The sequence below is a fragment of the Nannobrachium achirus genome (genome assembly GCF_963921795.1).
Source record: "Nannobrachium achirus genome assembly, chromosome: 8".
Lineage (NCBI taxonomy): Eukaryota > Metazoa > Chordata > Actinopteri > Myctophiformes > Myctophidae > Nannobrachium > Nannobrachium achirus.
The window spans coordinates 58,930,763-58,954,469 of NC_137817.1; the positions used below are offsets into that span (position 1 = coordinate 58,930,763).

General features: G+C 42.5%; 1 protein-coding gene across 3 annotated transcripts in view; it reads left to right on the forward strand.

The window, feature by feature from the left end:
• The window catches only part of sidt2 (SID1 transmembrane family, member 2), a 44,747-nt gene extending 34,691 nt beyond the window's left edge, over positions 1 to 10,056 (forward strand). For 2 of the 3 annotated variants that reach the window (XM_080731240.1, XM_080731241.1), the window contains 5 exons: positions 3,236 to 3,282; positions 3,485 to 3,590; positions 4,396 to 4,506; positions 4,926 to 5,039; positions 5,610 to 10,056. In XM_080731240.1, the coding sequence (XP_080587366.1) occupies positions 3,236 to 3,282; positions 3,485 to 3,590; positions 4,396 to 4,506; positions 4,926 to 5,039; positions 5,610 to 5,672 (441 nt within the window). In that variant the 3' untranslated portion in view covers positions 5,673 to 10,056. The remainder of the gene's footprint in view (positions 1 to 3,235; positions 3,283 to 3,484; positions 3,591 to 4,395; positions 4,507 to 4,925; positions 5,040 to 5,609) is intronic. The other variant, XR_013962240.1, reaches the window with a different exon arrangement.
• Positions 10,057 to 23,707: the final 13,651 nt, after the last annotated feature.

The window sequence follows — 23,707 nt, forward strand, 5'->3', positions numbered from 1 at the left end:
ATGTGAGTTTGACCCCTCGCTTGGCACAGTCATTCACAACATTGATGGCACGCACATTCACCACACCTGCCTGGAATGATGCACTGGTACCCCAATCCTCTACATTGAGTGGAAGAAATGCTGTATTGATTTGCAACTGGTGCATACCGAACCAGCAGTCTGGGTTGGCAAGGTCGGCTAACCTGGTGGCCGGTGAGGGGACTGGAAACTTTGGCTTACCGAAACCAGTGCCAAAGTGCTACTGTGGGGCTTGAATGGGGAGGTTAACTGGTTTGTGCTCCAAGATGGCATCCACAAGTGCATGCTGCTGATTAGCTGGTGCTGAGGAGTGCCAGGGGCAGCATCTAGTGTGCCCCATCCACAAAGAGGAAAGACGAGGCGTGCGGAGAGATGATCACCTGGCTGACATGCAAACTACTACAGGGCTGGTGCTGTGTCGACCAGGTTGTCAATATGGTATTCGACACCACTTCATCAAACACAGGCAATCTCACAGCAGCCTGCATTGCCATCCAGCTCTCACTTGGTAGACCACTGCTCTTGTCCGGGTGCTGGCATCCCATTGGTGAGGTGCTCCTCAGCCACATCTTCACTGACCTCACCCTCACCAGAGGTTGTTTAGGTGTCTAAAGTACAACTGGAGCTTGCTGCTGCACAACTACAGTGGCCCATTGTTCCTGGGCAAGTTAAGTGCTGAATTCACCATGTGTGCTGCAGCAGTGATAGACTACAGACGAGGTGAGTGCGACTACCATGACTTTGTGCAGCTGTGTCTTCTCTGGGTGCAGATGATGTAGACTCCAGTAAACTTCCAACGGCCTGGACTGTGCACAAGGCGCGCTGGATGGGCAAGCTCCTCTGCACTCTCTAGCTGGCTTTGATGGAACAGCACATCTTGCATCCCCATGGCACCATCACCACACGGCAGCAGGTGCCAAAGATTCTGGCATTTGCCAACTTCATTACGCACATCTACGCAACATGGTGGCTGACCTGTAACAGCAGTAGATGCCGCACGGAATTACCTCAAACAACTGAGTACGTCTGTTGACGAGGGCATTGCAACATCAGCCATGAAAGCGCAGGAAGCACCACTAGATGCTGCCCCTGGCAGTCCTCAGCACCAAGATGCCAGCCAGCTGATCAGCAGCATGCACTTGCGGATGCCATCTTGGAGCACAAACCAGATAACCTCCCCATGCAAGCCCCACAGTAGCACTTTGGCACTGGTTTCGGTAAGCCAAAGTTTCCAGTCCTCTCACCGGCCACCAGGTTAGCCGACCTTGCCAACCCAACCTGCTGGTTTGGTATGCACCAGTTGCAAATCGATACAGCACTTCCACTCAATGTAGAGGATTGGGGTACCAGTGCATCATTCCAGGCAGGTGTGGTGAATGTGCGTGCCATCAATGTTGTGAATGACTGTGCCGAGTGAGGGGTCAAACTCACATCTGACTTTGTGGCAGCAGCCAAGTGAGCAACACCTTCAGAATGTGCTGCAATCAGTTGAGCATGACCGCCGTGAACAGCCCAATATTCGCACCTATAAGAGCAAGCTGAACACAGTGAATGACTAGGCCAATATTTAAATATTTTTCAGTGACTTTCAATAAAAATGTAAATGTTTCTTCTTGATTAAACACCTTTTCTCTTGGCAGAAACACCTCCTCACAAACTATTTGTTCTATTTTTGAGAAATTGGCATGTCATGTTATCAAAAAATGAGAGTTCTAAAAGCAGCCGAAATGTCACTTAACTAGGACAATATTTCAATATTTTCAATACTTTTTCAGTGACTTTCAATGAAAATATAAATGTTTCTTCTTGATTAAACATGCTTTCTCTTGTCAAAAACACCTTCTCACAAACTATTTGTTGTATTTTTGAGAAATTGTCATGTCATGTTATCAAGAAATGAAAGCTCTAAAAGCAGCCGAAATGTCACTTGCGTTGCACCTCTAACTATGAATGAATTTCCCCCAAACTTTGCTAAAATCATTTGTATAGACAGTGGAACAAAGTTCAAGATGGAATGAGATGATTTTTTTTTGCATTGAATTTTGATGCACCCGACATCGTGAGTACTGTACTACCAGAGCACTATGTCAAACCATTCATTATTTATATATTGTACATATATACAGCTCATCCCCTGGGTCATACTTTTGAATTCCCATATATGTGTTTGACTCAGTTACCGCTATGTACGTTAACGCTCGCCCCATTCTGACGGGTTACTGTTGCCAATACGAACGGCCGCTCGTTCGTTCTTTACCTTGTTTGAGCACTGTAAGCAGATGAGGGGTCGTGCCGGTTTGTACAGTAAAAACAGCTCCCGTAACGCTGCTCTCAAATCTCGACCACACATAAACAACAAGGGAGGTCGAATTCACTTCCTGGACGTTTTCTATGGACTGCTTCTAGTTAATCCATTTCTGTGCTCAAAAGTACTGGATCAAACGAGGGACATTTACACCCTCATTCATTGCATTTGGCTGCCCCCTGCAGTCAGGGTGGCTCCAAAATAATTAGTTTTAAAATAATGGATGGACAATGTTTTATAACATCGCAAAGGTAAGCTACTTTTAAGCTACTTTGATGGCAGTGACATAAATAAATAATAAATAAAGCAGTAAAATAGTTAATATCATGGCATATTGCATAAGAATTGTTGTCCAAAAATAAACAAACTGTCTGAGCGATATTGTCAGGGAGCTGACTCTGTATTGTTTACGATAGCCAGTCACTCATATTTGATACAGTCTGTTTCTGGCGAAAGTTTAATTAATTCAGCGGCGGCGACGACGTACGTTTTCCCACCGTCAGTTGATGCCTCATATCCATATGAGTCAAACCATCGAGATTTTTTTCTTTTTTGGAACACAGTTCTTATTATGATATTAAACACGTCTATGAGAATTCAGAGTTCAGACTGGGGGGAAATAAAAACGTGACCCAGGTAGGATGGGTAAATTATGTCAGACTTCAGTGCTCTGTGCTGTACAAAAACCATTACTCATCATCTGTTGAGTAATGGTTTTTGTACAGCACAGAGCATTACTGCCTTACATAACCTGGTCCTCTCTCTCTCTCTGTGTGTGTGTGTGTGTGTGTGTGTGTGTGTGTGTGTGTGTGTGTGTGTGTGTGTGTGTGTGTGTGTGTGTGTGTGTGTGTGTGTGTGTGTGTGTGTGTGTGTGTGTGTGTGTGTGTGTGTGTGTGTGTGTGTGTGCATTAGGACCGTGCGGTGCTGTTGGTGATGGGGAACATAGTGAACTGGTCTCTGTAAGTTCCTCTGGCTGTTATGTCGTTATTTTACGCAGGAGTGTCGCTCAATGAGCCAAAAGAACCAAACTCACAACACGTCGCTCGCGTGAAGTGTTGTGAGCATGTCGATTTTAGGTTTTCGGAGAGTGTCGTATGACGATATATAAATATGTTTTGATAGAGAAACCTAGTAACTCTCTCTCTCTCTCTCTCTCTCCAGGTGTGCCTATGGCCTCATAGAGAGGCCCAGTGACTTTGCCTCCTACCTGTTGGCCATCGCCATCTGTAACCTGCTGCTGTACTTTGCCTTCTACATCATCATGAAGGTGGGTGTGTGTGCTGAACTTCCCCATTTTATATCCAGTGCTATTAAAGGACCACTTCACCTCTGGGGCAACCAGATCTTATTTTATTGTTGTGTGGGATCAACACAATCCTGAGTTATTTTTTGTGTTCAATCTGCGTTTTTAGATATTTTAATATCAGCATGCAACAACTGCATGCAACAACTGGTCATATGATGTATTTTGTATCATATGAACAGCATGCTGAAATACTAAAATATCTAAAAACACAGATTGAACACAAAAAATAACTCAGGATTGTGTTGATCATGTCCCAAACAACAATAACATAAGATCTGGTTGTCCCAGAGGTGAAGTGGTCCTTTAAAGCTTCTAGCATTAACTCATACACTCATTCTCATTCATTTTCTGTATTACTATTTCTGTATTTAAAAGGTCTAATGCTGGGTTCAGAAAGGCTCAGGCAAGCTAGGGGGGAGACGGCAAACGGCACCAACTGCTGGCATGGCACGGTAGAAAATGAAAAAGTCAGGATGGCATGCCGTCTCCGACTGCCGGGCCACTGTGCTGCCGGGTCCCGCTTGCCGCCCTACTGCGGTCCACTAAAATTACTTCCAGTTTGCCGGCTACCGCTCTGCCTGAGCCCGTGAATGCAGCATTAAGCCATTAAATTGAAACTTTATAAATGTACAGATACCCTGTATACATTATACTGTGTGTGTGTGTGTGTGTGTGTGTGTGTGTGTGTGTGTGTGTGTGTGTGTGTGTGTGTGTGTGTGTGTGTGTGTGTGTGTGTGTGTGTGTGTGTGTGTGTGTGTGTATACAGCTCCGCAGTGGAGAGCGTATCCAGTGCATGGCGTTGGTGTGCATTCTGTTCACGGCGGTGGTTTGGGGATTCGCTCTGTTCTTCTTCTTCCAGGGACTCAGCACCTGGCAGGTCAGTCTCACACACACACACACACACACACACACACACACACACACACAGTCACACACAGTCACATAGAGGTAGAGTTCTCGACAGGCCTGAAAATGACGGCTGGGCCCTAACTGAGCCCTACTGGGGCCCGAGGCTCAACTCTGGCCCGAACAATTACCATACGTTTAGGTCCAAACCCCAGGAAAGGGTGTGCACTTACTGTCCTCAAAGTCACGCATCCAACAACCTTTGAACTGAGCAAATAGGATCTTCTGTTCCAGAGATAATGGAATGGCTAGATTTAACTCATTTAATGCCCCAGACGTAGATTGGCGAGAGTCATTAATTAGTCCTATTTGCCGGTGACAAAGATGTACAAAACTGGACATTTATGGTTATAAAACAACTCAAAAGATCACTATTGTGTTGTGTGTTAGAAAACGCCGGCAGAGTCTCGGGAACACAACAGAGACTGCATCCTGCTGTCCTTCTTCGACGACCACGACATCTGGCACTTCCTCTCCTCCATCGCCATGTTCGGATCCTTCCTGGTATGTGTGCTTGTGTGCGTGCTTGCATGTGTGTGTGCATACTGTGCAACACCAGAAATCTTACATCTTAAATCTTATCTTTTCGATATATATATATATTTTTTTGTATTTAATTTTTTTCCATTTTCCCAAAGAATTATTACAAATTAATGAAAAAAGTTACTGAAAAAACACAGCCTGCTCACGTATTAGAACGATATAATGACTCACCAGAAATATAATGGGTGTTTTTAATATAATGGGTGGTTAAAATGAAATATGAAGTTACAATGGATGTGTATGGGGAGAGGCCCTGGGCCTGGAGGGCCTGACAACATTTACATCAAATATCTAAATATTGAATCAAGCAAATTAAAAACTGTTCAGGGTGTTCATAAAAGCCTGATTAGACGATAAAAAAAAAGAAAAAAAAAGAAAAAAAGAAAGTGAAATATCCGTCTAATGTCAGCTTTATTTGCCGATACCGGTATTGACCGATAACGTCAGACATCGGGCCGATACCGGTGTGTGGCCAATAAATAGGTGCATCCCTAATGAAAACACGTCCTGTGTCCTGTTGTCTCCCAACAGGTCCTGTTGACCATGGACGATGACCTGGACACCGTCCAGAGAGACAAGATCTACGTCTTCTAGATCCACCAGAGAGACCAGATCTACGTGGTCTAGATCTACAAGATCTCCGTGTCCTATGAGATCTACCTGATCCGCTACAGGGAAGCACACTTCGAAGGGCCCCCGCTCACACAGATCGGCTGCAATCGAACGCGTCTGCGACGCATCGACAAGCCCGAGACTCACAGACGCCTACATTTCCCATGTTACCTTGCAGTAATACCAGGCCCGAGTGTGCCGGTTTTCTGCTGTTGTAGTTGTTTTTTGACTTGCGTTGCGTTGGGAGTGTTGTACTCCCTGAAAGAGAACTACAAGACAAACATGGCTGCTGAGCGGGGTTCAGCCTCCAGTCCTACAGAGCTTCATAGTCGGTTTCCACTAGTTATTATAATTTCTTCATGTCACAACCCTCTAATTGAGTGGTTCTCCTACCTTGTGTTTTAATTGTGATAACGATAAATAACAGCTTAAATTATAAGCCATAAAATGAGCGATCAATGTTCTGAAAAATGCATGTCTGAAAATCGCACCTGACCACTAATAGAATAGTGGTTTTACACACCTTTACATCCCAACGTCCAGTATTTATTCGACATTTGAGCCACCATTTGATGACATTTAGCCCCTCAGACTCAAAACTATTTTGGTTTTGGTTTTCTTTGGATAAGATTGTGGCCACAATTCCATGCTGTATTGATGTTGGTACCGTAGGAGAGATAACAGGCAAACGTTGTTCAAAATAACAATTATTCTATATTCTCAATAATTTAGACTTTACGCAATTAAGCAATGCAGATGTATGACAATAATTAACTATTGAGAGTGTAAAATGAAACCAAATGGACCCTTACAGGGTCCACTGCTCTATAGCGTGTGTTCAGTAACAGGGGGTCTCCCTGTCTCTTTAATAAACAGAATACCGGTATACATTTTCAGGTGGGTTGCCAAGTTCATCCAATCAGGAGAGAGTACTCAATGTAACGGGTAATTTTTTTTTATAGTGTAACAGTTCCAGTTCTGTCTGTTAGTTTAATTGTTTCATCACTTCCAATTTCACTCTATTCTATCCTGATACGTTTCTATCCTGTATCCTGTATGTGTTCTCTCTTCTGATTGGATAAAATTGGTATCCCGAAGTGTTATGATTCACTTAACTCACGAGACGTTCGAATCACGATATTAGGTTTGCAATATGATTATTTTAAACACAAATTTATTTTTTCCGCATCATATCGCACAACAGCATAATTCACTAGCTCCCACCCCCTCACTCACACATTAATGTATTTTGTATTTGTTTTTTGTATTTTTTACAAAAACTTTTACAATAAATCGTAACATGCTTTGTCGTAAAAATGCACTTTCAGAGCTCGAAAGACGGCGAGACCCCTTTTACTGAACGAACGCTCAGGATTTTCAGAAACATCTGCATGTGTAAATGAATGAATGGGAGATTCTCTTTAAGTGGGCGTTCCCTGTGGAGCTCTGTAGGCTGGCGCCCGGTCAGTGAAGTCCAACCCGGCGCTGCAGAGCCCTGAGCGGCGCTGCAACGGGACGCCCCGCCCCTTTTCCTCCCACAGGAAGTGAAGGAGGACGCACAGGCAGCGCGCGGTCGCGTCTGGAAGCCAGTGTGTGAGCGGGTCCTTCCTCCTCTTCTGCCTTATCGCTGACCATCTGTCTCTCTCTGGCTCCTCCTGCTGGCCAACAACAGCCAAACGGTCCCACCCCCCCTCTCCCCCCCCAAAAAAAAACGATGCGCGGAGGCCAAACGGCCAACCCTCGTTGGCCGTAGCACAGCGGCCACCGCCAACCGCGTCTCAGCCTTTCACAGCCAATCAACGAGTGAGGAAAAGATACTTGAGCCCTCCCTTTTTTTCCCCTCTCCCTCCCGTCATGGACACTTGAAGTGCCAATCAAGAAAGATTTAAACGGTGGACCACTGTTTCTCAACATAGGGTTCTGGGCCCTCCCAGGGGTCCAAATGGACCCTTACGGGTCTAACTCTGAAAGTGTACAAATGGAACCAAATGGACTCTTACGGGTCTAACTCTGAGAGTGTACAAATGGAACCAAATGGACCCTTACAGGTCTGTAACTCTGAGAGTGTACAAATGGAACCAAATGGACCCTTACAGGTCTGTAACTCTGAGAGTGTACAAATGGAACCAAATAGACCCTTACAGCTCTGTAACTCTGAGAGTGTACAAATGGAACCAAATGGACCCTTACAGGTCCGTAACTCTTGGGTAAACTATTTGGTTTAATTTGTAGCGATACATTAACACTAAGGATTTTACAAGTGTAGATTGGCAGGTCCCATAGATAAAAGCTGTATCAAATGGGGGTCTGTTGTCCGACCTAATGCATATCAAACTGGGGGTCCTTGAAATGAAAAACAGGGTTATAATCACTGAATTATACTTTACTGGACCCCCAGAATACACTGTAAAATCCTTGTTTCTTATTTAACTCTGAGAGTGTACAAATGGAACCAAATCCACGTGGTTCTGCATTTGGTTCCATTCTGTACTCTCTGAGTTACCTATCCGTAAAGGGTCTGTTTGGACCACCTGGCTGGCGGTTCCCCGAACCGATTGTTGAGAAACCTCGCCACCGTTGCTGTAACTGTTGTAATCGATGTTTACGTTATTAACGATGACGACAAAGATAACCACGTATATACAGTATATATACGGATAATAACGCTTAAAAAAAACAAAGAAAATGGTTGTTGGAATTAACTTATTTTATACTGCCGGCATTAATGTCAACAATGCATTTTGAAACGTCGCTGTTGTTTGTAATATAATGCTGTAAGTTTATATACGCTTGTCTGCGTGTGTGTGTGTGTGTGTGTGCGCGCGTGTGCGTGTGCTTACTACGTATTACTATGCTTGTGTGGACCAAATGTCCCCACAATAGTAGAATGTGAGAAATAGACTTTTCGAGGACCGTTTTTCCCGGCCCTCACAAGAGAAATGGTTGTTTAATGGTTATAACAGTTAGACTTATCATCCATAACACACCTGAGAGATTTCATTAACACATTGACTGCCCCGGTACCCCGGAGCACCGATCCGATTTTTGTATTGTTTTGAATCAAATCGAATTGATCAATAGCTCGGGAAACTGGCCTGGGCAGTAAATGAGTTGATATCAGGCATGTGCACACATAGGCATCAAAGGGGGCTTGAGCCCCCCGCCCTTTTATCCATCTGTAAAAAGTGTCTCCAGACCATGAATGCAAAGAAATGCAAATGCCCCCTCTTTCCATGCCATACCTGAAGGCATCATTGCCTTGTGCAGCATCTTATGTTGAAAGAATAGCCCTCTCTTTGTAGAAATCCATTATGCCACATCGCCAGTATTGACTAGATTATGCTTAGTTCAGTGTGGTATCAAGCACCGAAAATAGCCGACCTCCAAGCTCACAACGCATCGCAGCGCTTCGAGGTCTGCTATTTTCAGCATTTTCACCAAAATGCCCTTTTAAAAATGTCAGCCCCTGCCTCTCTAACATTCTCTGCACGTCCCTGGTTGATACTGTATGACTTGATGACAAAGTTTACGACGTCACTCATTCGTCCCGGGACGGATAAGTGACGTTGCGGAAGTAATTTCTCTATGGAGAATTAACATCGGATCGTCTTAGATAATTGTCTCATATAATTGCAGTCCAAAAATGAACAAACTGTCTCTGAGGTATCGTCGGGGAGGTGGCTCTGTATTGTTTATGATAGTCAGTCACTCATATATTTGATGCAGTCTGTTTCTCGTGAAAATGTGACTAATTTGGCGGTGGTAACGTTGGTTTCCTCCCCGTCAGTTGATCCTTCATATCCATACGAGTCAGTTATATGATTTAAGCTGGATTTCTACTGGTGTTGTGCACTGCAAATAGCCGATCTACAAGCTCACTAATTTATTACATACCGTTGCACGTCGGACTTCTCCAGATCCTAATTAAATTAAATTGGCGAGGCTCGTTTCAGGCTTTACGGTTAGGGATAAAAAAAAATGGCAAAACATTTGTAACAATTGTATTTATTAAATGTTCCCACAAGTATAGTAATACATAGATAGTTGCGTGTGTGTTAGCGTGCGAGCGTGTGTGTTGCATTCTTCTCAATGTTCAGATTGTCGTGGCCTTGAATGTTCTAATCGTTAAAAAAAGGAATCTGATACTGTACTGAATCTGATTGGTCTCGACCTCCCAGCTGCCCCGCCCTCCTACGGGGAGGAAATGGCTATGATTGTATTTCCTGTCTCCTAAACCACCCTCGTCTAAATGACAACCTATGTTTTTTGCACTGTATCATAAAATAGAATAAAATAAACAATTATTTAAATGTTGAGAGTAATGTAAAAAGGCTTGGTTACTGAATAAAGGTTTTCTTTTCTGATAGCCGTTGTATTTACTTTATTATTATTATTAATGAACATTTCATTTAATACACATGATTTCATTTCAAATCATGTGAAATGATCTGTGCCTTCCAAGACCTGTTCATCTATTGTTATATGTGTTGGTGTTGAATGGTTTTATTGTTGTTTACAATCATTCCAAATTGTTGTAGTCTGTCTGTCTTTTCCTGAAGAGGTGTGTGTGTGTGCGCGTGTGTGTGTGTGTGTGTGTGTGTGTGTGTGTGTGTGTGTGTGTGTGTGTGTGTGTGTGTGTGTGTCAGAAGGACTAGGTCATCCACAAAGTCCAGGTCTTCAATGTTAGAATAGAGGGTCCATCGAATTCCTCTTGCCTTGTCCTCTGTGGTTCTGACATCACACAACCTTGGCGAACTCCGGATACTACCTGAAAGCTGGTGGCTGGTGTTTCCACAGAGCAAGTGTAAAGGAGGTGATCCGAACCTCCCCACCCGGCTTCGAACCCGGGTCTCCCGCGTGAAAGTCCAATATCTTCCCTATGGAACGAGGGCAGATTTTAGACTTTTGAGGCTTCAGGCTGGGGCTGCGACTCTCCGCCACACTCGCCCACCTTTGACCTCCTCCTACAGGGAAGCCTGGATCCGGGTCACGGCACCAATTTAACGGAAGTGATCCGAACCTCCCCACCTGGCTTCGAACCCGGGTCTCCCGCGTGAAAGTCCAATATCTTAACCATTACGTCAAGGGATGGATATCCCTTTGGAACGAGGGCAACTAGACTTTTGAGGCTTCAGGCTGGGGCTGCGACTCTCACTGCCACACAAGAAAAGCCTAGAACTGTTGGATGATGTGACGTCAACTATGTGGTAAGGGATTCCATAGATTCTCATGATCTTCCAGAGACTCAAGGTGGATGCCGTCAAAGGCCTTCTGGAAGTTTATGTACAGTAGGCTACAGCTGTCGTTGCCATTCACTGCACTGCACTGCTCAATGATGTTCCTGAGAGTGAAGATCTGGTCGACGCATCCCTTTCCTTTTCTAAAACCGTCTTGTTCATTGCGGAGCACAACTGCTGATGTGATATGGTGGGTAATGATTTTGCAGAATATTTTGCTGGGAACAGAAAGAAGTGTGATGCCCCTCCAGTTAATTGTTACAGTCGGATGGTACGCCTTTCTTTGGAACCTTCACTATCACTCCTTTTGTCCAGTCTGATGGTATCTTCTTTTCCACCCAGATGTTGGTGTATAGTGGAAAGAGTAAATATAATTTGAAAGAGTTGTGCGTTTAGGTTATCAGTGCCTCGCCTGGGGATTTTCTGTTTTTGAGTGATTTAATGTCTTGGATTATTTCCATTTTTGTTGGTGGGTTGATGTTAATGTCCAACTGACAGAGGAGATTTAAAAGGACCTTTTCTTCCATCTGTATGTGACTGGGCTGACTAATGTGATCTCCAAATAGCTGGAAACATAAGAAAGTATACACCCAACACCATGCAATGACCCACAAGCACCACTAGAGATCAAAGACACCAGATTATATCACCAAATCGCCCATCATGATGGCTTCTAGTCCGGGAGCCAGGCCCAGTACAGCCCTAAGGATGTTTCCTGATTCCCTTTTTTTTCCTCCATTATTATTTCCTGTTAGCATATACCGGTGCCTAGGGCCATCACAAATTTATAGGGACCACCCCTAACTCGGGCCATTTTGTGTCAGGGGCCCCCAAAGCCATTTGTTATAGATATGTCTCTGGTGACATTGTACAAGTGCAAATATGAATTCACTCAAATTACATAAATAGATGAAAGTGTGAGATTTGGCATGGAGAATCCTGACACATACTGTAGGGGTAGGGAGCGTACAACGCTAAAGCCCAAACCACACCAATGCTTTGTCATGCAACTTCTTGCAACAAAACTATTTTGAGGTCAACAGCACTTGATCTATTATCAGACTCTCAGAGATCTCAAATCCCTCTTCTCCAACAAACAGTTCAATGTTAATAAAAAAATCACACTTGTGTGAACTGAGCGGTGGAGGCTGTGTGTGTGTGTGTGTGTGTGTGTGTGTGTGTGTGTGTGTGTGTGTGTGTGTGTGTGTGTGTGTGTGTGTGTGTGTGTGTGTGTGTGTGTGTGTGTGTGTGTGTGTGTGTGTGTGCGGGCGTTAATGTGAGTGTGAATGTGAATGTGTGTGAGTGTGCCTGGCCTCAGTGGCCTGAACAACAGCGCCCCTCCCTTAACATGTGTGGTCAAAAAAGGTACTTCAGGCTACAGACAGACAGACAGACAGACAGACAGACACACACGGATACACACACGGCCACGCTATGGAGACGGTGTGACCACCGCTCAAAAAAATAAAACACAACTAAAGAACGCTTCAACAGTATAGCAGTAACAGAAATAAGCCAAGGATGACTGAGGCATACAGTAGTATGGTGGCCTGATCATTGGACTCTCAGCCCTGAGCCTTGACTTCAAGTCCCAGTTGATTGTGGTTCAATGCTGGGGTGTTTAACTTTACCAACTAAGAGCTAACATACTAAAGAACACTTCAACATTACTAAGAGGTGTGTGACTGAATGGTGTAGTAATTATCACACTCACAGCACATAGATTCCATTTTCAAATCAGCAGTTTAATTTAATTTTAATAATTGAAGACTAACATACAAATGAATAGGACTAAAATGAATCTGAAGAATGTGTCTGAGTGGTGGTGTAATGGTCTAAGCAGCTGATTTTATATGCAACCAGTCCTTGTTCAAATCCCACACCTCCTGTTATTCAATGCTGGAGTTTCAACTTAACTTAATTTACTAACTGAAGGCAATCATATAAAGTAACTCTTGAATAGTAAGAGACAACTGCATTAAACAAACTGAGTTCAAGTGTAGATGTCTAATGTTCTCAGAGATTCCATGACCAAATCCCAGGCATCATGGTAATTAAATGCTATTTTTGGCATAACATAGAGAAGACAATATCACTGGTTTTCATGAGTTAGGCCTATAGGCTACAGCCCAATGAACGTCTAATATTGGTCTAACACAGGTCTAGATTTGCAAGTTTTTTAGACGTCTAAACTTAGACTAGACGTTGATTAGACGTCTAATAAATGTTTTTACACTTCTATTAGAAGTCCATTAGAGGGGTCCATCCGTGGATCAATAACTCTGAGAGTTATGGGTGTCCTTGAAAATAAAACGAGAACCACTGTAGCCTAGTAGTAGACTCATAATGTGCCATAGTGTCATAGGCTAAATAATTCTAAAGGAAACCCGGAGAGCAGATCTACAAGCACTACATGACCCAATTTGAGTTTGTAGATCTGCAAAATTTTGAATCGTGAAAAGTCATGACTTTGAAAAAATATAAAAATAAATATAAATCCTGAAAGGTAACAGTTTTGGAAATATGAAATTTCCACCCGACAGAGACGATATGCACAACATGATGACGTCAACATGAATAGTCAAGATGACAAAATTATTATTTTTATTATTATTATTATGTGTGTGCTAGTCAGGATTGATTGATTGATTGATGGATTGAAGAATGTATTAGAAGTCTGCATAGGGAAAAGTACAGTTTCATGACAGTACAAATCACTGGTACAAGGTCAACTAAAAGGAGATCCTAATAAGCTTTTTCGGCTTATTTACACATGAACCACTTTATGTATCTCATATAACATTGAAAGACAGACGGATAGCCTACCTTGCATAGGGAATTGTCAGTAACAAAAGGGGACAAAATAAAAAGGCAGTCTTGCAAAATTAAAATAACAAGGGAAAAATAAATAATAGTAATAAAGTGAAATAGGAGATATTTGCAAATGAAAATGGGAGGCTTAGTTTATTACGATTAAGACACAAGAAAGGAATGTCCACCTGAATATAAATATTCAGTTAACAGAGTAGGCTACACTGCAAACCTGTCCAATATTAAAAGCTTTAGTTTTATAATAGGCTAGTTGAGAAAGGAGAAAATAAGAACAGAAATATTACAAAGTGCTGAGTTCACTTGTCAAATTAGTGCAGTGTCAATTTATTCCACAGGATGGCAGTCTAAGCACACCTTACAGGAGGCTATCATTGAACCAGTGACTGGATAACACAGCTGAGTGAGTCTACTGCTGATAATTACACTGGCATGTGTCTTATTAGCTCTCATTAACCAGATCTGCGCATGCCTGCTGACAAGACAGCCATGAGCCTGGTATAGTTTGGTCTTTCCAACAGTTTGTCTACCTCGGAGGTATTGTTGAAGGTGCAGCAGAGTAAACTAGCAATAATTTGTCAAGACACTTCCTTACTTTACTAGATAAAATGTTGAGCAGATTCAGAGCCCAGCTGGTGACACCGTGCCTCAAGTATAAACTGTCTAAATGGACGGAAGAGGAACTGTTTACGCTTTTTAAAAGAAAGGCGATGGCATCCAAAACTCTGTCATCATTGTCGGAGGAGGGACAGATCGACCATGGACACAGACTGTTTGAAACAATTCTGAAGCCCGAATTGAAGTTGCAGAGAACAGGTATGTGATGTTTGTTTTGTAGGTCCATTAAGTCCTGTTCCAACAGGAGAGAGAATGAACAATGAAGGGATTATTAGTATTATTAGCATAGGCGATTTTAGCCTGGACAAGATTTAGTCACATTGCTACACTATGGAAATAATAATAGCAGTCAGAGAATCCTTTATACCAGAGAGTTGCATGGAACAGTCCTGCATACAGTAGACTACAGGCCATGTAGCATTTGTTAGGCCCGTGTAAATAGCAGGTGGGCTACAGAACAACAAATTGTCAATAATATTGCCATGGTAAAAGTAGATTTTATACAGTGCAAAAATACAAACATTGAATAAAAACGGTAATCAATCTTTAAAGTACCATAAGCCAATACAACAATTAAACTAGGAGATAGATTTTCAGGGTTTCAGATATCTTTTTTCAAATATTTCAAATATTCTATTATATTAAAATGTTCTTGAATATTTAGAACTCTTATAAAAACCAGAGCTGAGCCATAGATCTGTCCTATCCACACACGGTTAGCAGACTGAACTCCACAGCAATAAATGCTCTGCGCTGCGTGTGTAGGCCTATATAGGCCTGTAATGTCAGGGGAACCACTCCAACAGAATGGGTTTGCTGCTCTGACATCACGCTCTGGCTTCACTGTGATGTCACATTAACAGAATCCCTTTTATGCCCATACATGGAGTTCCCTGATGTCATTAACATTAAGCCCATATTTAACAGGACTTCATATGGGAATGCCCATATATGGAGGCCACATCGGCCATATTCCACACTAACAGAATCCATACATGGCCAAGACGGATGGCCAAGACAGCCCATATCTGTGTGGCTGGTTCTGTACTGACAGGAATATCCATGACCATGTATAGGCATAAAAGGGTAGCCGCAAATTGCAACACTAGATTTTTTATAATCGGATGAATCTAGGGTTGCAATACCTCCCATAGGCAGCCAATGCATCAAAACGTTATTTTGCTATCTGATTGTATTAAACGACGTCAAACTCACCAATATTGCGGCTCTATGGAAAGCTTGGAATTTACTCTTGCTATCTGCAAAGTGTTTGTTTCTGAAAAATCCACCGTATAATTGTTATGATTTATTTTCTGTCAAGAAAGACATGGTTTATTTTCTAAGTGTTGAACTTCGGAAGCGCTCGTCTTCTATAACGCCATGTCCCGCCGCTGCCTCCTGCATTATGTGACATTTAGAACCAGGTGGTCACAGGACCGTTGAGGGATTTTCCACGAGCGCTTCCAAACTCCAGGACTTAGAAAAATGTATCACCTGAACCAAATTTCTTGGATAGAAAGTAACTCATAACATGTCTACTGTAGATTTTTCTGAAACAAACACTTTGCAGATAGAAAGAGTAAATTACAAGCTTTCCATAGAGCCACAATATTGGTGAGTTTGAAGTCGTTTAATACAATCAGATAGCAAAAAACTGATTTGATGCATTGGCTGCCTATGGGAGGTATTGCAACCCTAGATTCATCCGATTATAAAAAAATCTAGTGTTGCAATTTGCGGCTAATAAAAGGGTATGATGTCAGATGTCATAGACATCACAGGACTAACTGAGTAAGCATGTTTGGGCTCTCACAGCATATCTCCATATACAGTACATGGATCTCCATATATGGGTACCAGGGGTCTCCATATGGGTAACTGGTCCGATATACATCACTGGCCAGATGGCCAAGACATGGGGCGAGGTTGCTTGTCGCCCTGAGCGTCTTACTAGTTTAGAAACGGGTGGTACGCAGGACCATTGAGTGATTTCCAACGAGCGCTTCCAAACTCCAAGTCTCCAACACTTAGAAAATAACCACCTGCACAGAATGTATTGAAGAAAGCAGCTCATAACATGTCTACGGTGGATTTTTATGAAACAAACACTTTGCAGCTGTACTGAAAGCTTGAATTATCCTCTTTCTATCTGTAATGTGGTTGAGTTTAACGTTGTTTTAAGGGGTTATGTCATTCACCGAAAATTAACATTATGATACAGTAGGTCATGTGGTTTTCCTAGAAACTTTCTGAAAACGGGGCGGGACCGTATCACAGATTGATTGAGATTTGTTCTGACAACGCATCTCACATCAAGTGACATTACAGGAAAATGTATTTTATTTCTAATTCTGTGTATATGAAATATATTAGTATCAAGGGTACAAACGTTCTCCTCCCAACCTCTGGGGCGCTTTTAGCGGCCATGTCCTGCTGTCTCTTCCCTAGAAGCACCGGAGTGATCTGCGGTTGATGTCCGCCGCGGCGCTCATGCACTGTGTGTGTGTGTGTGTGTGTGTGTGTGTGCGTGTGTGTGCGTGTGTGTGTGCGCGCGCTTGTTGAGACAGAAAACGTGTTATTTCTAATCATTTTGTGGTCTCTTTTTCTCCTCTCATTCTCCATCCCAGATGTCTTGCCTTCCCAAGTTAAGAAACATATTTGTGACCAGTGTGGCAAAACATTCAGCCGCGGAAGTCATCTCAAACGTCACCAGGGAATTCATACAGGAGAAAAGCCCTACAACTGTGACCAGTGTGGGAGAAGGTTCAGCCGTGGAAGTAATCTCAAACAGCACCAGAGAATGCACACAGGAGAACAGCCCTACCACTGTGAGCATTGTGGGAGGAAGTTCAGCCAAAAAGGTCATCTCAAACGTCACCAGAGGATTCATTCGGGAGAGAAACCCTACAACTGTGAGCATTGTGGGAGTAAGTTCACGCAAAAAGGTAGTCTCAAAAAACACCAGAGAATTCATACAGGAGAGAAACCCTACAACTGTGAGCATTGTGGGAGTAAGTTCAGCCAGAAAGGTGCTCTCAAACTTCACCAGAGGATTCATTCGGGAGAAAAGCCTTACAACTGTGACCAGTGTGGAGAAACATTCAGCCTTGGAAGTAGTCTCAAACAACACCAGAGAATTCATACAGGAGAGAAACCCTACAACTGTCAGCAGTGTGGGGAAAGGTTCAGACAGATGAATCATCTCAACCGTCACCAGAGAAGTCATCATACAGGAGAAAAACCCTACCACTGTGACCAGTGTGAGAAATGGTTCAGCACTGACACAGGCCTCAGAGATCACGAGATAATGCATGCAGAGAACTACTACTTCTGTGACCAGTGTGAGAAATGGTTCAAACGTCACAGTCACTTAAAGAGACACATTAAAGCTATTCACACTGGTTGATGGGCTTTGGAAACTTAAAATGATCTCTGGTGGTCGCCTTGATGTGGACTGTCACATATCCCATATCTCGGAGGGACTGTGATACCATTGCTATGGAAACTGTCAAAGGTCTCTTAATCATTGCTTTGGTGTGGACGAGCTCCACTGGAATTTGTTGTCTACTTGAATATACATAGGTAGTTATTATCATTGGCCTTTATCTAACTATTAATTTACCGAATGTCTGTCTGGATGCTGACATCACTGATACTAAACAGTGTCGCCACCATGGTACCAATGCCCAACTGATGTCAACAAAGCCCAACTGACATCACTGACTGACATCACTACAGTGCCCACATTTGGAGATGACATCACAGACTGGCCAGGACACAGAACACCATATATGGGCATAAAAGAGTGCCAGCCAGACTGATGGATACAACGGATATTGCACAACTGGACAACGATGGTGACTATTCTGTCCAACGGGCACCGGTCTGGGTTCTCCAACATTACTTCTGAGACTCCTACATTCAATCCCTCATCGCTCAATCCCTCATAGGACTAGTTTATTTGTATTAATATAAGAGCATTATTTTTCCATGGAGGCCTTTGAACATTATGTATACTGTACTTGATTAATGTTGTGTTCCTAACATTTCTTTTAAGGTCTGATCTGATGCACGGGTTTTTTTCCCCCCTATTTCTTTCTAGTATTTGAAAAACGAGACCTGTCAACGGTTATCTTTGTGTTTCCGTTACCAATGGACCTGGAAACACCAGTAGTGATTATTATAATTTTTTGATCAATGCTAATCAAGAAGCGCATAATTATTTAGATTTTTCTTTTACCCTTAAAGAGGTGGTGCCATAGTTTTGTACTTTTTCTGTTTTGTACGTGTCTATGGAGTTAACAATACTCTAATGTCTCATTTGCTAGGAGACTGTGGCTAGATAAGTTGACAGTACTTGTTCTGTACATAAAACTGAAAAGCAATGGCATGTGCAGTAGTATGATATTTACAGTTATATATGAAAGATGCGCATGTGTTTGTGTGCGTGTGCATGCATGCGTGAGCTCTTAAATCACAGACGCCACAGTAAAAAGTCTGTCAAACAACTGAAAAGTGTTCATGCCCCGTAAAGTAACATGGAGTGCAATGAGGTAAAATGATCTGTGATTGATCAGCCATTACTGATAAAGATTTCAATAGGTTTATGCTTCGACCAGTTGCATTGGAATTTCACCACCGCAGGGCCTAAAAAAAAACAATGAATGAATATGTTTAAACTAGAGCCAGACCGATGCCAGAATTTTGGGTCCGATGCAATAGCTACCTATTTTAGAGAGTCCCAAACCACCCATGTTCTGACCAATTTTTTCGAAGTAAAAAAGGGCAAGTAAATATAAATTACTTAACTTTGTTTAATCACTTAAGCTCTATTAAAACATTTTTTTTGTGGAAAATAGCCAATCTACAAGCTCACAGCTCGTCGCCGATATATCGGCCAAACATGTATATTGGTCGGGCTCTAGATTATTCTGTGCCAAAACGTGTGCAAATGGAAACGCAGTTGGACGGGTTCTTAGAAGTGTTGTATGGTCTGGTGGTAAAAGCTCTGTAACGGTTTCTCTTTAGTCCATCTTGTCTCGACTAACCACCCTGTCAGTGTTCACAGTGTAACAGTTCAAAACTGCACGGTCTGTGCATTGTATATTCATGGATCTATTTTTGAAATAAACTTGTATTTACATAGGAGCTGCCTAGTCTAGTAGTGCTCACCTGATACCTGTACAGCAGTGTTAATTTTTTCAGCAAATTTTGATTTAGTCTTAGTCTTTTGAATAACACACCATTTAGTCTTAGTCCTGTCCTAGTCTTCTGAAATTGTTTTTGTCTAGTCTAGTCTTAGTCAACTAAATATCAAAACATTTTAGTCTTAGTCTTAGTCTTTTGGGATTAGTCTCAGACTTTTAGTCTTCGTCTTTTAGGATACGTTTTTTAGCCTAATATAACCACATAACTCTGAATAAGTCATTGTCTTCTACTGCCTGTCACTTGGTCAAATATAAACCATACATAAAATATGTATTTGGCTTTAATTTCATTGCAGTTACATACCAATGTCAATTTTTGCAGCCATTAGTCTTAGACTTAAATTTAGTCTTAGTCTTTTGAATAACACAAATAACAGTCTTAGTCTTTTGAAACTGTTTTAGTCTAGTCTAGTCTTATCGACAAAATATCAAAATCTTGTAGTCTTTTAGTCTTAGTCGACAAAATTAACACTTACATACAGCATACTTGTATCATGTGTGTGTTGCTATGTATACTATACATCAGTGGTATACATAGCCCACTGGAAAATCGGACCACTTAACAAAGTAGTCACGTTCAGATGGGTGGGTGGGTACAGCGGGGAGCGCTCAATATGCTGACGGGCCGCTGTTCCGACTAACGCGTCGGCAGGTTAGTTACTCACTGCGGTTACTGAGGTTAGGGTTAGGGTTAGAGTTGGGGTTAGTTTTAGTGTCGGAATACCTGCCCGTCGGCACACTGATGCGGACCCGGGTACAGCTCCCCCCAGATGTGTTGTTGACCCAGATATACGTGACCTTCATCAGACCAGAGCTGGAATATGCTTCACCTGTCTGGGCCGGCCTCCCAAAACACCTGATCCAGGAACTGGAATGTCTGCAGAGATACCAACTAATTCCTTCCCTCCACCGGAGGTGAGGAGAGAGGAGGCCACTGTAAGAGAATCTAAAAGACTACTGAGAGAAGGGACCAGTCCAATGATTCAGAACCTGTCTACAAATACAAGTCGCTACAAGGTAAGGCAGGGTTTCCCAAAGTGGGTGCCTTGATGCCAGTCCAGGGGTGCCTCTCATCAATATCACTTCAGTTTGACCACTTAGACCCCTCTATGCTCAATACAACTGACCTGATTTGCACTGTACTTATATTAATACTAATATTTAGGCCCTTTTAACAGTATATCCCTTGTTTTAGCTATGTGCCCTGGCCAGGGGTCATTTCCATGTTGGCTTTTGGTAGGTATTTTTGTAAAAATTAAATTTTTACCAGAAACACGAAGGGAGAGCCCAGGATGACCAGATATGCAACTCTAAAGCTCTGTCCAGACCGGCGAATTAGCGAAAGCGACGTGAAAAAGCGAACCAAAAAGGCGAAGAATTCGCCATTCGTCCTTTTCCATACACACCAAAAAGCAACGCGAATATGCGTATAATATACGCTTAATTCGCCTAAAAACGAGGGGCAATATCTGCCTGCAGCCCTGCATAGCCACAGGAGAAAGGACAACACGCGTTCTCCGTTCCCCTCCCCTCAGCTCCGGCCGGGGCAGAGTAGACAGGGTCGGTCGGTCAGTGTTTTATCATAGCCGGGTCGGAATGACCGCATCACCCTCGGAATACGGGGCTGTCAATCATTATGTGTATTACCCGAGAGGACCCAAGAGGACCCGTACTGTGTGTGTACTTTCTGCTTTTTTATGCAAACTGTAAAGCAATCAATCAATGTGTGTGCGCGCGCTGGCGTGCGCTATAAGGAACGAACTAGCCTACTGGAGTTCTGTTTAACGTGTGTGCTGTGTTTAGGCTGGCCTGACCTAGGATCATGGTCTGTAAGCCGTGAGGCAGCGAGATGAATGGCTGTGTAACAGAGAGATGATAATGCTGGTCTGGGATCAGTTTAAACAGCAGGGGGAAAAGATGGTGCGTGCGTAATGCATGCGTGATGCGTAGCCTGCTGCCAGGATGATGAGAAAGCAGCCGCGACCGCGTACAAGTTAAACCATGACTTTACTCTCTGTAGTTAGAAAATAGCCTAAAAGTATTCCTTTTAATCTCTGGCTTTTGTTTCGATCTTAATATTATAGATTCCTTGGTAGCCTCCTTCTGCCTGTCAATCAGTTAACAGCGCACGCTGCAGGCTGCAGTGAGTTACATGAAAGAGGGTTTTAATAATGATTAAATAGTCGGGTCTCTCGGAAATAAAAGGATTTCGGGACAACATGTCACGGGTTTCGGTCTGTAAAAAAAGAAAGTCAGTGTAAAGTAACTAAAAGTAGCCTACATTTACTTGAGTAGCCTGTACTTGTAGGTATTTGTACTTGAGTCGAATTTCCAGTACTTTCCTTCTAATCCACTCATTTCGGATCCTATTGTAGGCTATTTAATACCCAGCGATTTATTTTAAAACATTGGTCTTTTTGCAGATATACAATAACAAACACATAAACCATGCTTTTACCAGTAATAAGACATTCGAGTAGGCTACTTTTCCCAAGCAGCCACGCAGACGAGACACGGAAAAGGAGAAAGACACTGTTCCCCTCGGCCTCAATGTAACGTGAAGGTCCCTCCACCATTCTCTCTCTCTCTCTTGAAATAGGGTAGAGTGAGCTTACTTTGATACAGAGAGAGAGAGGAATTCGCCTTTGAACGTAAGCTAAATTCGACACAAGGGCGAATAAAAAACAGACGCCTTTTCGCTTTTTCGAAATTCGCGTTTGGTGTGGATGCTTCCATTGACTTTATAAGGTTTTTAAAAAAAGGCGAATTATACGCTAATTCGCTATTCGCCAATTCGCCGGCGGTGTGTACGAAGCTTAAAGGTTCGTACACACAGAGGGCGAATTGGCGAATAGCGAATTAGCGTATTATTCGCCTTTTGTTTAAAACCTTATAAAGTCAATGGAAGCATCCACACCAAACGCGAATTTCGAAAAAGCGAAAAGGCGTCTGTTTTTTATTCGCCCTTGTGTCGAATTAAGCGAACGTTCAAAGGCGAATTCCTCTCTCTCTCTGTATCAAAGTAACCTCACTCTACCCTATTTCAAGAGAGAGAGAGAGAATGGTGGAGGGACCTTCACGTTACATTGAGGCCGAGGGGAACAGTGTCTTTCTCCTTTTCCGTGTCTCGTCTGCGTGGCTGCTTGGGAAAAGTAGCCTACTCGAATGTCTTACCGGTAAAAACATGGTTTATGTGTTTGTTATTGTAGGCTACTTTATATCTGCAAAAAGACTAATGTTTAAAAATAAATCGCTGGGTATTAAATAGCCTACAATAGGATCCGAAATGAGTCGATTAGAAGGAAAGTACTGGAAATTCGACTCAAGTAGGACTACAAATACCTACAAGTACAGGCTACTCAAGTAAATGTAGGCTACTTTTAGTTACTTTACACTGACTCTTTTTTTACAGACCGAGATCCTTTTATTTCCGAGAGACCCGACCATTTAATCATTATTAAAACCCTCTTTCACTGCAGCCGTGCAGTGTGCGCTGTTAACTGATTGACAGGCAGAAGAAGGCTACCAAGGAATCTATAATATTAAGATCGAAACAAAAGCCAGAGATTAAAAGGAATACTTTTAGGCTATTTTCTAACTACAGAGAGGTAAGTCATGGTTTAACTTGTACGCGGTCGCGGCTGCTATCTCATCATCCTGGCAGCAGGCTACGCATCACGCATGCATTACGCACGCGGGTGGGTGACGTGACGTAACGTTTTTGCTGTCCTCGGTGTCAAACATGTATAAATAAAAAATATATTTGTCAAAAACCTTCTGAATATTGTGCAGGACCTTAAGCTTTATGTGAACTTACTCAAGATTAAAACATTTCATTCCTCATTTCTTCAGAATCTTCAACCAAACATGGCAAAACTCATATGGTGTGACTGTCCTGACCTTGTTTCTCAAAGTGGGAACTTGAATAAAACTAAGAAAAAGAATTGCTAAAAATCATTTGAAAATGAATTTAGGCTAAAAAAAAAAATCTATTTTGAGCCTATATCTTTTCAAAGTCAAAGCATAATGTTTTCAGTCATTTCTGATCAAAAACATTTTGTCCCCCAACCCAAAATCATTTGGTGTGACACTAGTTTGGAAAAATTAAACAGGCAATTATTTGGAC